At 39.4% G+C, this 15380-nt stretch overlaps 2 protein-coding genes across 6 annotated transcripts in view; one reads left to right on the plus strand and one right to left on the minus strand.

Moving 5' to 3' along the window:
- RUS1 (root UVB sensitive-like protein (Protein of unknown function, DUF647)) overlaps positions 1-8049 on the plus strand; it is a 68443-nt gene extending 60394 nt beyond the window's left edge. For 3 of the 4 annotated variants that reach the window (XM_077366245.1, XM_077366242.1, XM_077366244.1), the window contains 2 exons: positions 7000-7176; positions 7302-8049. In XM_077366245.1, coding sequence (XP_077222360.1) covers positions 7000-7176; positions 7302-7583 — 459 coding nt within the window. In that variant the 3' untranslated portion in view covers positions 7584-8049. The remainder of the gene's footprint in view (positions 1-6999; positions 7177-7301) is intronic. The other variant, XM_077366246.1, reaches the window with a different exon arrangement.
- Positions 8050-9856: 1807 nt separating this feature from the next.
- The window catches only part of LOC143855700 (sodium/hydrogen exchanger 6-like), a 62012-nt gene continuing 56488 nt past the window's right edge, over positions 9857-15380 (minus strand). Inside the window, exons 20-22 of one of the 2 annotated variants that reach the window (XM_077365776.1) lie at positions 11302-11402; positions 11127-11209; positions 9857-10295 (exon numbers count right to left, since the gene is read on the minus strand). In XM_077365776.1, the coding sequence (XP_077221891.1) occupies positions 10285-10295; positions 11127-11209; positions 11302-11402 (195 nt within the window). In that variant the 3' untranslated portion in view covers positions 9857-10284. The remainder of the gene's footprint in view (positions 10296-11126; positions 11210-11301; positions 11403-15380) is intronic. The other variant, XM_077365775.1, reaches the window with a different exon arrangement.

Consider the following 15380-nt stretch of genomic DNA (forward strand, 5'->3'; position numbering starts at 1 on the left):
AGACTCCCTACTAAGGACAAATGAGTCAGAGACTCTCTAATAACTACCTAAAGACAACTGAGTCAAAGACTCTCTAACAACACTACACGAAGGACGAGGGAGTCAACGACTCTCTAAAAAGAGCCGCTCTAATATGAGGCTGGGTAAGCCTTCTAAAAATGGAAACCCTCTAAATGAGATAAGGTTTGTCTCCAAATAGGGACTCTATAAATGAGGCAAGGCATGCCTCCTATGGGTATACTCCCTACCAAACTAAAGTGACCTCCCTAAGGGTAGGTCCAAAATGAGGCTTGTCTCCAAAAGAGAACTACCTCAACGAGACAGAGTGTGTCTCCTATGGGGGACTCTGCTAATGAGACGAAGGTTGACTCCCTAAAGGGGGAGGCTCTAAGCAACGAGGCTTGTCCCCAGAGGAGAGCTGCCTAGTGAGACAAATCATGTCTCCTAATGGGGGCCAGATAACTCTCTCATTGCCCTTGTAATGAGAAAGAGACGAACTACCATCTAATGATGTCTAAAAGACTAAGTAAGTCTACTAGTTGAAAGATGGGATAAAAGGTGATGATGAATGGGAGTTTAAGTTCAGATTTATTTGAAGATGGATCAGCTGAAGGAAACGAAAGCAGTCATGACATTGATTTAATGGGGTTAGAGAAAGCAATGTTGGAAATGTGGAAGAAAAGATGGGGATGAAAGCCAATGGTGAATCAAAATAAAGTTCTTAGTTCTCAAAACCCAAAATAGATGTTCTAAAAAAATAAAAAAATAAAAAAAACTGCACAACTATGCACATGACATCATGCTATCTATCCATTTAAAACAATTAATTGAGATTATCATTATGTCCTTCCATCTAGTAACATGAACAAGTAAGATTGTCACTATATATTTCCATCCATTGACACATCCAACCTAAAATCAATTTGCTCTCACGAAAGCTACAAATTATGCTATAAGCTGCACAACTCATCCAATGACAGAATCCAGTTGTTTTCTTCTAAAAATGATCAACCTGCTCCCACAAGAATACCAAATACCTGATCCTTATGGACACTCACATATATATTCACATGCCTTCACAAACACGTACACACATATACGGACAGCCATTCACACTCACTTACAGCCATACCCCTGTACATATAAACATATAGAGACTTACATAGACATACATATATATTTACTGCTCTATAAGCTGATTGTGTATTATACAAAACAGGGACTGAACTATAAGTTAATAATAGTCACACAATCACAAAGAATTAATCAAATTCCTGCCAATTTTCATCATGAGAATTAGAACAACAAATAAAAATAAAATTCAAGTGGTTAATAAAGCCAAACAATCTTAGTCTAAAATTCTTTAAACCACTGGTAACAATAATCAAATCTCATGTAAAATGAATTTAGCACAAGAATTCTTCAAAATCACAGCTGAAATATTGATCGACAAGATTATCCATCAATATCTTATCAGATTCAATAAGAAAATAATTCTGGAAACAACATATCCTTTGATTCAGATTAAATTAAGAGTAATAACGAACACTTCAAAACACAGGAAAATCCAATTTCAATTTAGAAAATTGCTCAAGAGACTAATTAAAATATCACGAGCATCATAAAAGCCTTTGAAATTTCAGATCATTCCAAGCACAAATCATGAATAATTTCTCAGCCATCACTAAAATGCTTTAGGACTATACTAAATTTTTAAATCTACTTGAACCTCCACCATACACAGATCATTCCTTAATTATAGACGATTAAAACCTGAACAAATATACTAAACTGGCGTTAGAATAATAATGATAATGAAAATATATATCCATATTTGCCAATAAAATTGTAAATGAATCTCATAGCAACGATCGAGGATCAACATGAACCTGTTAATTGAAGATGAAAATGCTACAAGGGATCAAATCCACTCCTTCTTTCAGATCAGGCTTTGATTCACCTTACACGATTGGATCTGAGGCATATGCTCAGATCTGCAGGAAGATATAAAAAAAAATGCCTTAAGGCTCATCAGATCTGAAAGAGAAATTATCAGATCTTGGCTGAAAACGGCCAAATCAAAGCCAAGGACTCTCAGATCGATGACAAAAAGGGCAGCGATTTAACCAAAATTTCACCGGATTTCAATCGGAGAAAACGAATCGGTCGGAGAGAGTGAAGGGACTCAGTTAGGGTTTCGAAAGCAAAAGAGATGGGGATGGCTTGAGGTAGAAGGAGAAAATGAAAACAGGAGAGGCGGTAGAAAAAATAAAGGGGAAAAAAAATGAGGTCGGATTCCGAGGCAATAGCCGGATTCCGGCAAGATACGCACCGCACCGGAAAAGATGAAGAAATGATCGGATTTCGTTGGAAGTCAACGAAATTACTGAAGTTTCTGAGATCTAGTAGAAATGGTTGCAAAGGATAAAGGAATTAGAGGTACCGATGATGGCTGTGATGAATGATTGAAATCGAATGAAGAGGAGTCGATGGAGAAGAAAATGAAGGTAACGACGAGGATCGGAGTTGATCGGACCTCCGGCAAACACACCAGAAAATGATCGGAGAAGGAAATGGGTTTCACTCTCTCTCTTTTTTTCTCTCTCTCTTTTCTCAGACTCGAAAACGAAAATGATTCTCCTCCTCCCCTCTGTTCTTCGAATATTTTTTTTTATATTAAAAATCTGAAAGCCGATATCCGCACTACCCATTTGATGAGGCGCGCTAATCTGGATGAGTCGCGCCCGCCATTTTTGTCCTATTTGGCCTGGGCGCGACCATCACAGGATAATTTGCCCCCCTTTTCAAATGGATATCCCCCTCTGCAGATAACTCACCCCCCTTTAGATTTATACTATGCCTCTTACATTGCCTGTCTTATTTGACAAATCTGGTCGGATTTTGATGAAATTTGGCGGGGACCCTGGTGAGACCCGATCCTAACTTGTAATGCAATTTGGGATCTTAGCTTGGTGATTGGATGAGGTTTTGCACAAACGCAGCGAGCTTGGGTCCGGTTAAAATGGGGTGTCTACACAAAGATCTAAATTCCATAAATCAAAGGTGTTTGGTATCAATATGAATCAGGAAGCGATCACTAATTTGGCAGGTATTTTGGGTTGCGCAGTAGATTCCCTTCCCTCTACTTATTTAGGCCTCCCACTTGGTATGGGTTGCCCTAAGAAGGAATGCTAGGAACCAATTGTTGAAAGGGTGGAGAGAAGACTGGACACTTGGAAAAGAAATCTTGTATCCAGATGGGGGAGAATCACTTTGATCAAAGATGTCTTAGCAAATATTCCTATATACCAATTATCTATGGTCAAATGCCCTGTTAGTGTGGCACTAAGATTGGGAAAAATTCAAAGAGATTTCTTTGGGGTGGATCGAATGAAAAGAATGGCATTCCTTTGCTAAAATGGGATAAAGTATGCACACCAATTAAGGCAGGAGGCCTTAGAATTCGGAGAATCAAAGAGACGAATCAAGCTTTGTTAGGTAAGTGATTATGGAGGTTTGGGGAGGAAAGTTGTCAGCTCTAGGTTAAGGTGATTGATAGTAAGTATGGTGCCAAGTTAGGTGAATGGGAATCAGGGGACAAATACAGAAAGAAGGGATCCACTATGTGGCGGGAAGTGATGAAACTCAAATCTAAATTCGAAAAAGGGATAAGGTTTAGGGTGTATTCAGGGAATCGTATTAGATTCTAGTGGGATGCTTGGTGTGAGGCAAATCCTTTAAGAGACCTTTTTCCTGATTTGTTTGTTGTGGCATTAGACAAAGATGTTCTTGTAAAGGATTGTTTTGTTCGAAAGGATAGTAAAGTGACCTGGGTTCCTTCTTTTAGAAGAGACTTTTTTGACAGAGAGCTTGATTCGGAAGGGGTTTTCTCAGTTAAATCTTTTTACCATCATTTGTTGCCATGCGCTGCACCCTCTAAAGTAGCCAAAGTTTGGAGCATCCAAGCTCCTCCTAGGGTTCAAGTATTTGCATGGGAGGCTATTCTTCGAAGAATTCAGACTGTGGATTTCCTTAGGAAGAGAAACATATTGATTATCGATTATTGTCCATTGTGCATCGAGGAGGGGGAAACGGTTGATCATTTATTATTACAGTGCAGGGTTGCAAGAGAGGTATGGAATAGATTATTATCCAGGTTCGGTGTTGCTTGGGTTCTCCCATCAAAGCTTGAAGATTTGTTTGACCATTTGGAAATGGTGCCATGGAGAGGTAAAGGGAAAACTCTTTGGAAGGTATCCTTTCTTGCCACAATATCGGTCCTTTGGAAAGAAAGAAATGGAAGGGTGTTCAAAGGTTTCTCTAGGTGACCTGCCTTTCTCTTTAATAAGGTTATTGCTCTCATTGTTTCTTGGGTGAGAATCATCCCCAGTTTTGCATTTGTGTCAGCATTCGATCTTTGGCACAGGTGGACTGTGATTTGTAATGGGACTAGGGGAGCCCCATTTGTGAATCAAGTTTGGGAACCTCCGATGCATGGATTTTCGAAATTAAACTTTAACGGTTCAAGTTTGGGAAATCCGAGGCCATCCGGTATTGGAGGCGTACTTATCTTGGAAGAGTCAAATGGGCTTATTCGGGTCCTATTGGGATCTCGGATGCAAATGAAGCTGAGGTGCGAGCCATTCACTTCGGTATAAAGTTATTATCTAAGGATGACCTCGCTAAAGTTGAAATCGAAGGGGACTCGAAGAATGTGATTAGATGGATTTGTGGATCTCATTCAATTCCATGGAGATTTGTTGCATGGTTCGATGAAATTCAAGATATCATCGGTGACTATCATATTCAAGCCTATCATGTAAAAAGATCCGCTAATGGTGTTGCCGACAAACTAGCCAGGGAGGGGGTTTCTAGGGATAGCATACAGAGATTTGATTTCCTTCCTCTTTGATTTCCTATTTTTCTGAGTTGTATTTCTCTCTTGTACTCTTTTTCGGGCCCCTTGCCATTTTAATATAATATACTTTTCATTCAAAAAAAAAAGGATAGAGGTACAGGACTGGAACTCCATTCAAGGGGTTGAGATGGAGAGATCCACGGAAATTACAAGTAACTTTCTTGCATGCAACAAGAAAACACAGGTAGAAGTTCCAAGAAGCAGAAACTTACACAAGCCTTGTTCTTAGAGCTTTCATAGGGATGTTGTATGCTCCAGTGGCAGCAGAATTCCATGGAGAAAACCCCAGCAAAGAAGAAAAACCTCCAAATCGTATATAAAATGTCCTCGAACATGACAAAACTCTCCCTATTTATACTAATCCCTACTAACATAAAAGGAAAAAACTACCCCTCATGGAATATTATATACACAAGCACATGCCCTATCACATGGAAATGGTGAAAAGAAATAGGTACCCTACATGAAATATTACCCACAATCTTTGGCCGGGACCCGCTGACAAACTTAATGTTGCCAATGGATTCCAAGATAGTGCATCCAAACCCTGTCATCCTTACCTTTGTATTGTTCACATTAGATAATTTACTACTCCCATCAAACTTTTGTTTAATCCACCCTTATTGACAGGTAGAGCAAATATTCAGGGGGGCGAAAATTTACTTGTCGGTAGTGGTATACTATATTATTATGTATTATATTTATATGAAGTGCATGCGAAATGTGGTGCATGTATTATTTATAAATAATTATATGAATTACATGTGAAATTTGGTATGTAGTAAATTATCATAGGTGCGCGACGGTGCATGCCACTAGGTATTTGATGTTTTTAAACCAGTGTGGATGGTTGTCTTGCTTATGTGATGATTTCCAAGTGTGTATTTATGTTTATTCTAGTATTTCTTGAAGTTTCATCTTTAAATGCTATCATTTGCATATGTTTCCATATGTTTGTGATTTTACAAGATTTCCACCAAAATTTCCAATTGAAACCGAAATATTTGTCTTTTTGTGGCGACCAAAACCAAAACCGAAAATGAAATTTAAAAACCTTGCCTAAGCCCCCACTATGTGTACAGAAAGTAGGATCTAGGACACTGCGATAGACTATCTAAATCAAAACTCGATGTGGCTTAGACTCAAAAAGTACGATCCGGAAAGCAATCCGAAAAGGCCTCAACTGGTATGGGATCCGAACAGATCGTGACCAAGACATAGGTAGATTCAATCCAAAGTGGATTCATCGACTTGTTGGCATGATATCGAGATTCCGCATTCTAGAAACGGAATCGGGAGAGTGGTTACTGAACACTCCCGCCCTAATATTTTTCTCCTTTCCCCAACCACGACTGGAACTCTTGCATCTCTTAATCTGGAATACTCTTTTAGGGGACCTGTTATATTTTGTATAGTTGATTTGCATATTTAGTTTTTTTATTAATCTATGACACTTGGGTTTTTCACTTCCACCCATGTATCTATGCCACATATGTACTATTCCTGATTGTATACAGTAAAATTCTAGCTAAAATTTACAAACAAGATCATTGTATCAATCCAACTGGGAATGTGATGCTAGTTATATGGAATAATAATGCTGTGGCGCTGTCAAGTTTTGGAGATTGCAGTTTCTATTTACTTCTAACCGTGACACTTCAGGTTTTTCACTTCCACCCAGTTTCTATGTATTTGAGGGAGACTATGTCACTTTTTTCCCCCTGTAACGGGGTTAAGGATTCCAGTTTCTATGTACTTTGGTTCTTTTCCCCTACACCAAAGCATTATAGTCATCCATTCACTGGACCTGTTAAGAATTGCTTGTGACTTGCTGGAGCTAAGATTTTTACTGTTTTGTTTATCAATTGCAATAAGCCGACCTGCATGTTTCCTTTTCTGAAGGTCCACTTTGCAGGAAATAAAGGGTCCACTTTGCAGTGTGCCCTCTTTCTCCACTAGTGCAGGTGCTTTGCTCATTAGCAATGGGCAGTGCTTAAGAGGCTTTAGGGACAAATCCATTTCTATTTTCATGAGAAATACATGTTTTGTTATTCCCATAAATTGTGACTTGTGTTACTCAGGCACAGTCAGGGGTACTCTCTGCGGAAGCCATAGATGCTGCAGCGAAAATTGGGCATCGGCTGCAACTGGGATCCAAGCTCAGTGAAGTCATCAACAATAAAGAGGATGCATTTGCTCTATTTGATCTATTCAGAAACGAAAGTTACATGTTGACTGAGCACAAAGGAAGGTTCTGTGTAAGTTTTTAAAAAGAAAAAAAAAAAAAAAAAGAGGGAAAGGGCTGTTATGAGCTGTTATGATTTTCCAATTTTTTTTATGAGTGTAGTAGTTTTGTGGGTGAATGTTTGTTGTTTGGGATCAGGTAATACTTAAAGAGCGCTCCTCACCAGAAGACATGCTCAAGTCAATGTTCCATGTCAACTATTTGTATTGGCTGGAGGCAAATGCGGGGATAAGGTCAAAGGGTGTAGTTGCTGACTGCACACGCGGTGGAAGATTGCAAATATCTTTGGATTATGTTCAAAGGGAATTTAACCATGTGAAGAATGATGGGCAAGTAGCTGGGTGGGTGATGGAAGGGCTTATAGCAAGGCCATTGCCCAACAGGATTCGTCCAGGCTATCTAGCCGCCTCTACTCACTGAATCCCACGCATTGGAAAAGAAATATTTTCAAGACTTTCCTAGAAATTTTAAAACTGGAAATGTTATCAGCACAACCATGTTTTGATATTTGCACAAAAAAAGAGAGCTGCTAAAGGTATTACCGTTCCAAAAAAGCTCTGACACAAGCAAGTTAAAAAAGAAAAAGACTAGCTGCATTTGTGCAATTATTAAAACATGGTTAGGCTGATATCATTTCCCATTAAAGCATGTGTAACCTAAGGGTCTTAATGTTGGATTACTATATTATTATTATTACTAATGGGAGCTGCCAGGGTGGGTTTATCATTATTTTGCATTCAGGGAAGCTACTTTAGTATGTGGATGAGATCCCTACGTTCATGGTCAATCGCTACCGATAGGAATGGATTAAGTTTTTGTGGTTTTACATTTTCTTCATTTGTAATGAAGGACTGATTTTTGAGAAATGAGAGCCTTCCTTTCTCTTTGCTGTTTTTGCATTATATAGGTTCAAAAATAATTTTTTTCTTGTGGGTTGATATTACTTTCTGCTCATTTGTTATGGTATAAATTGAGGTTGGTTTTTTTGTAGTGGAGCTGTTAAAAGTAAACAGACTTTTAAGGTTTATTATGATGTGGCTTGCCAGTAGGTATTTGGTGAATTCAGTGAAGAGGCTTTTTTTTAAAACGACTGATTTCTTTTGTAGATTTTGTACAGATGAGGATGTGAGTGTTGAGTCTTTGATTGCTTGAGATTTTTTAATTTCGATCTAGAAAAAGCGGTGATAACCGAATTTTCGAAGCGTATTGGATATGATGATGAGAAATTGAATTCCTCATGTTCTTTGCATGTAAAAATTGACGAATTTGCCTCAATTGATTTGAGCTATGGATCTTCAAAACTGGTTTTTTTTTTTTATAGAAAATTATATGATTGGGAGTCATTACATCTGTTAGGGAGTCTGCCAAAACCAGCTTACGTATAAAGAAAAGGACTTGGAGGAAGACGTTAGAAATAGCTTAGAGAGAATTGAATCTAACACGAAGCCACATTCCACCCATTTTGGCAATGGCTGGAAGAGGGTAGTGACGAGACCAACGTGGCAAAATGGGGTAGTGAAGGAGTTATATGAGGATTATCCTAACCCTCTAATTCGTAGATAAACTGTGCCATATAGAAATCTCTATAGATTGAAGAGTTAGGATCATTCAAACCATTAAGCTGTTGAGCCTCAGCGTAAAGAGGTTGTGCCTCAAACATGATGACCCTCGTATAAAAAACTCTATGGTTGGAAGAGTTAGCGTCATCTTAGGGATATGAATTTTGGGATCTTCAAACAAAGTGAGCTTAACTTATTTTTTTCTAATTACACTTTATGGTGTTTGCCTTCTTCAAAGATCTAAACCATTCACTTTTTGGGCCCCACTAAGGATTCATTTTCAAAGAGAGAAGAGAGAGTGCTTGTTGTGAGTGTGGGTGGGGCCTACCTTGTTTAAAGATCTAAACAATTAAGTTGTTGAGTCCCACCAATGGTTCATAGAGAGAGAGAGAGAGAGAGCAGTATAATAGGGTACCCATGTTGTACCGATTGTGGCTTCATAACCAGTGAAGGGGGGGTGAATTTATCACAGCCCATGTAAAATTTGTTTTATGCCCATTTTACGTAGAAAGAGACGGCCTGAGGGGAAAAAGGGGGAAATCCAAAAACAAATAAAATGAGAAGGATGGTTTCAGTACAAGTAGGTTAAAAGGGGAGGATATGGTAATCATTTGCTTAATTTATGTTTGTCTGTGCATAACCAACTACATGTAGGACCAAACTATAAATTGATTATGAAACACACTACAATTTGTAATAAGGCCTCATAAATGATAGCTTTTGAGAGCATGCATGCCCAATGTAATAATGTCGGCTAAGTTGGGGTGGTCAACTGAAGCCCAGCCATTGCTCTCCCATTTTAGCCAGCCAGCCAGCCATTAGTCGGGCAATTGAAAAATGGTCTAGAATTCAAGCATATATATATATATCTCCCATCAGATAGCAAGGCCAGCCCCCATCTGTTAATCTTTAACTAACACGTGTGTCACTACTTACTACCCACCAAACAAAAATAATAAAGAATACTGAAACAAGAGGGTTGCAAATATTATTGTGCTTGGAGGTGTGAACTCTTTTAATGTATGCAGTTAAACGTAAGAGCCAAGTTAAGCATGATTTCAATGCCTCTGCTCAGAGAGCGAAACAAACCTGAGCTCAGCAACAGCCATAAGATTTGGATGTAAAGCAGGGACGGACAGATGAATCTTTTCTCTCTTTCAATGTATATTATACAAACATGTGATATACAGACAGACTATCACGCTAGGTGCACAATAAGCTTGTTTTCTGTGTAGCTCATCACCCAACTATGCTGTTATTCATTCTTTCCAGTATCATATTAATTTTGGGTAACAAATAAGTAGGCATTTTTTACATCTGTAGTTAAAATCATTCTCTCTCATTAATACTTTACCTTATATCTGATACTATGATTAGCAATGTGATCATTTCTGCAATTTGGTCCTTACTTTCCCCATAGGTTGTCGAAACTCGATTTTCTGGTATCCACAGACGTTGGGACAGTCAGTCGTTATCAAATCACATCAACAGCTTGACAAATTTACCCATGCCCACGGGAAACTCCTGCTCTTCTAGAATTTCGTGCTGGCTCCTCCTCTGTTTCAAAGCAAAGCTGCACGAGTTTTAGGCAAGAGGTAACAGATGAAAGAAATGAAAGCTTATTTAAAACACGAATGTGTAGAGGCTCTTATGTTACACAGAAACTGTTATTTCTTACATATTTTGAGATGAGGCATGTGCCTAAAATTTTGAGGTTCTTTGCAGAGTGCTAAAAAAAATGCTGAAAAGACGAAGCTTTGAAAAGACAAGTGACAGAGAGAACGGAGAGAAATATAATATTTGGGACATGATGGAGAAGAATTAACGTTTTTTCCAATTAAATTTTCACATTGTCGTGTGAATCAATGAAAGTATAATCCTCATTTAAGGAACAAGATTCTAGGTCAAATTACAGCTGCAAACACGAACAGAGTGCTGCGAACCAACTTATTCGGGACTGTAGAAACTCCTACCAAGAAAAGGAAATGCCGAAAAACTGCCTCCTGAGACCCAAGAATAATTCGTTGCTTTGATAGGAAAAATAAACAAAGCATAAGCCATTACCAGCCCAAAGTAAAACTAATTGAAAAGGTCATGTGGTGCGAGGAACCCTCCAAGTAGTATACATAAAGAATATGCTTGACACGTTCTCCATGCACATTGCAGGTGCACCTTTTGCATAAACCCCAATTTCAGAATGTATTGTACCCTAAACAACCTTGATGCTTCATTTTTTTTCTTTTGATTTTAGTATCATATCATATAGTTTTCTACTTCCATGTTTTATACTTAAACGGTAGCACACAATAGTATGAACACATTGTGCGCCCCATGTTAGATACCATGCGTCCATGCCATACAAAAAGAAATGCAGGTAAAGAGAATCACAGAGCTTTTATCTTACCTTGCTCCTCCTCGTCTTCATTTTGAGTTGTGAAGAATGGTGTGAGGTAATTCCTATCTAATGCAGTGAAAGATGCAGTGCTACTGCACGAAGCCCAAAAGAGATGGTTAACAAATGAAAAAAATGCAACTGTGGTGAAAATATAAGATCCAGAGGGTAACACATAAAAAAATACTTTTTGAACTCCTTGAGTCTCATCTTCAGCTTGTTCCCAGACGAAGTGCCCTCATCATAAAGAGGTGCAATGTAGCCGTTGGCATTGTTCCCTTCAAAGCTCTGAAACCAGATAATGGAAAATAAAAAATTTGGAGAAGAAATAGCTTGTATCAATCTGAGTAATTTCTAGAAAGAGTTCAATACATAATTTGAATGAATGCAGACGACCCATATGATATCCATAACATTGAATTATGTGATAAAACACAAAGGTATAAATTAACGAAACAGGCAAGGTTATTGGAAAAATAGATCATTTACCACGATAGTTTAGGATAAAGGGCACATGCATTTAATGCGCAATGAAACCAAACATACATCAATTAGAAGAAAACTGCCTTTTCTTCAAGATATTCATTGTAATCTAGATCATTAATTCCTTCTATCAAGACCCCATCAACTATGAATCATCCGCCTTCTCTTCCAGATATCCATTGTAATCTTGATCATGAATTCCTTCAACAGCTCTTCACATTCACTAGCCTGTTGGATGAAGTTGAACACCTATTTGTCGTAGGCTTCATCCTCCATTTTGGTGTGTTGAGTTTGGTTCCCAAAAGACCCCTCCATGCTGATTTCTACCAAATCGAACCTTGTTTCTACCTCTTCGTTGGGTTGTGGCTTGAGTTCCACATTGGAGATCTTCCAGTTGATTGGTAGAACTCTCTTAAGGATTTTGGCCTCTCCATCAATGTAGTCTTGGCTCTCAGCCAATCCCTGACAAACGAATTGAATCTCGCATATAACTCAATCCAATTGTATCCTTAACGCATCTAGTTGTCTTATTAATGGCATTAACAGTTTTTGAACACCGGTTGATATTCCCTCAACCTTTAATATAATTTTTATGACCACAATTCTGTATAGCCAACCAAATATAAGTCCTAAGATCAAACTTGTTTTGATACCAATTACGGTGCAGAACAAATAGAACAAATGCAGGTTCAAATTCAAAACAAAACCAAGCGCATGCCTCAATAGAAGACAAAAAGGAGACCAAAATATCCTCCCCCCAAACGAGGCAGATCACTATCCAAGAATGATCCAGCTGGGCTTCCTCTTCATTGTCCATATCGCTACTAGATCTGCAATTCAAGTGGAGCACGGAGTAGGAGACTAGATAGGAGTTAGGACCTGATCATTATTATGTTGGAGACTTGGAGGGAAGAGGTTTAAGTAGGGGAGAGAGGATTACAAGCATAAGACAGTAGGCGAGGAATCAACTCGACCAATATTGAAACACTAAGGTCACTATTTAGAGATGTATCATGATGGGTTTGACAGCTTTCCTCAGGGGAATCTGATTCAGTGTGTGCAAAGGAGATAGGGTGTTGTTTTGGACCAATGTTACCTAAAACACGGTTCATTCGAGCATGCGGTCAGGGAACAGGTACGAGTCTGATGCTTGGCCCGATACGCAATATGAAGGGGGTATGCTATATATTGAGAAAATCCGCCGGGTAAATCCAATTTGATCCTGAACAAATAATCGGAAAAGTAATATAAGAAAATAAGCCACAAGATGCACACCAGATTTTAAGTGGTTTGGCAAGAAGCCGACATCCACGGGCGAGAACACGATCTTCCACTAAGAGAAAACAATATACAAGGATTACAACGGATTAACCCAAACCCAAAAACGCACAAACCTTTCCTTGCTTGTCTCACCCAAGAGCGTACACCGAGAGATAAACCTGAAAAAGAACCCTAGAGAAAAACTCGAGAAGAAAACCTCTCTCTCTCTCTCTCTCTCTCTCTCTCTCTCTCTCTCTCTCTCTCTCTCTCTCACCTCACACCCAAGCCACTCTTACAACCAAATCATGTTTACAAGAGCTTTTATATTTAGGTTTCCAAAAAACCTAAAAGGAAATCCTTCCTAATTTTTGCTTCCCACCCAATTATATGTCCTGGGAAACAAGGCAACTTTCCCAACAATCTCCACCTTGGCTTGTTTCCCAATCATCTGAAGACTTTTCGGTGATGACACCATCGTTCTGTAGTCGCCGCAAACCACCATTGGCCTTCTGGAGTACCAGTTACACACCATCGAATCATCATGTTCTGACTCTACCTGATTCGATCAACACGACCAATGCACATGTGTAGCTACCAACCTATTGACTCACCCAGTCAACCAGTCAACCCTGGAGAGGGATCTTGATCCATCCTCCCCAACAGAAGTATTGTCACCTTCTCACCATCATCTAAAAACCTGGAAACCAGTCTCTGCACCAAATGTGAAAGAGATTCTACGCGTGTGCAGGCCATTACCATGTTTCCAATAAGCCATCGAGATCCTAAGAACACGAGTCACTGTGTCCCTGAACAGACGATATAATACGCCACACTTCTCTCCTTTCATCAGAACCATATGGCCACGTGTGATTTTACGGCTCCACCTGTAGCTGGAATACCTACAACCCATAGAGTCCAACCGGCTGAGCGATACTAGGTTCTTTCGTATCTTTGGGATATACATCACACCATCTAAAATATGAACCACTCCATCAAACATCTTGATCTTCACAATTCCAACTCCCGTGACGTCACATGTAGACCCGTCACCCAAGGACACAACACTTGCCGTCGTATCCTCGAACGTATCAAAATACTCCCTCCTAGGGCATGCATGAACAGAGCACCCTGAATCTAAAATACACTCATTATGAGCAGAAGTGTGATTTCATGTGGAGACTGTGAGAACGTCTCCAACCTCTTTGTTCTGCTCATTCATTACGGCCACCACAGTATTCTTACCACCATGGTCCGCCTGGTCAGCTTGTTTCGGACAATCTCACTTGATGTGGCCATATTCCTTGCAACGGTAACGTTACACACCCTTTACGTTCACACTTGATCTTGACCTGCCTTTTCTTGATCCCTTATTAGACGACCTTCCTCTTTGATTCTCCCCACGAACAATCAACACATGCTCTTGACCAACATCTTGATTAGGCCTCCTCCTAGTCTCATTTGATAAGAGCACCGTTGTGACTTCTTCCATCTTCATGGTATCCTTACCGAATAATAACGTAGTCACCAGATTGTCGTACAAATTAGGACGTGATGTAAAAAGTAATATGGCATTGTCTTCTTAATTCGTCTTTCCTTCAACCTTGTGAAGCTGATCCACAAGCCCAACACAATAATTTGTTCTAGAAGATTCCTGCCTTCGTACATCTTCAACCTATACAATTGCCACTTTAGATACAACTGGTTGGCCAAGCTTTTTGACATGTAAAAGCTTTTCCAACTTCCCCCATAACTTAGGCGCATCTTCTTCCATAATGTTAAACATAACGTTATCTGTCAGACATAGTCGAATCGTGATGACCACCTTTGACTCAATATCTTCCCACTCGGCATCTGTCATCTTCTCCAGCTTCCCATCATTTACCTTCGCCAAGCCCTGTTGAACTAGGATGCCTTTCACCCTCATCTGTCATAGGGTGAAACTGTCATTTCCGTCAAATTTGTCGATATTGAACTACGAAGAACTCGATTTTACCATCATCTCATATTACTCCACACTTCTCGATGTGGCACTTCACCTCAAACGACAATTTCTTGGACAATCTTTCTACCCTCAAAGATCGCTCTAATCGCGATCAATCACGACACCCACGATCACTCCACCCGCCTTCAACAATAACTCCAACCACAGCTCTGATACCACTTGAGAAAATCCGCAGGGCAAATCCGATATGATCATGCACAAAAAAACAGAGAAAACAAGCAACAAGCAACACACTGAGATTTTACGTAGTTCGGGAAGATGCTTATATCCACGAGCAAGAACATGATCTTCCACTTTGAGAAAACAATATACAAGGATTACAATGGATTAACCCAAACCCAAAAACCTGCCACCCTTTCGTTGCTTGTCTCACCCAAGACCGCACATCGAGAGTACCCCCGAGAGAAAAACCCGAAAAAGAACCCTAGAGAAAAACCCGAGAAGAAAGCCTCTCTCTCTCTCTCACCTCACGCCCAAGCTACTCTTTCCGCAACATCCATATCATGAGAGCTTTTATATTT

The sequence above is a fragment of the Tasmannia lanceolata genome, unplaced genomic scaffold, assembly GCF_043159265.1.
Source record: "Tasmannia lanceolata isolate RefF3 unplaced genomic scaffold, GAP_Taslan_0.1 ptg000023l, whole genome shotgun sequence".
Classification (NCBI taxonomy): Eukaryota; Viridiplantae; Streptophyta; class Magnoliopsida; order Canellales; family Winteraceae; genus Tasmannia; species Tasmannia lanceolata.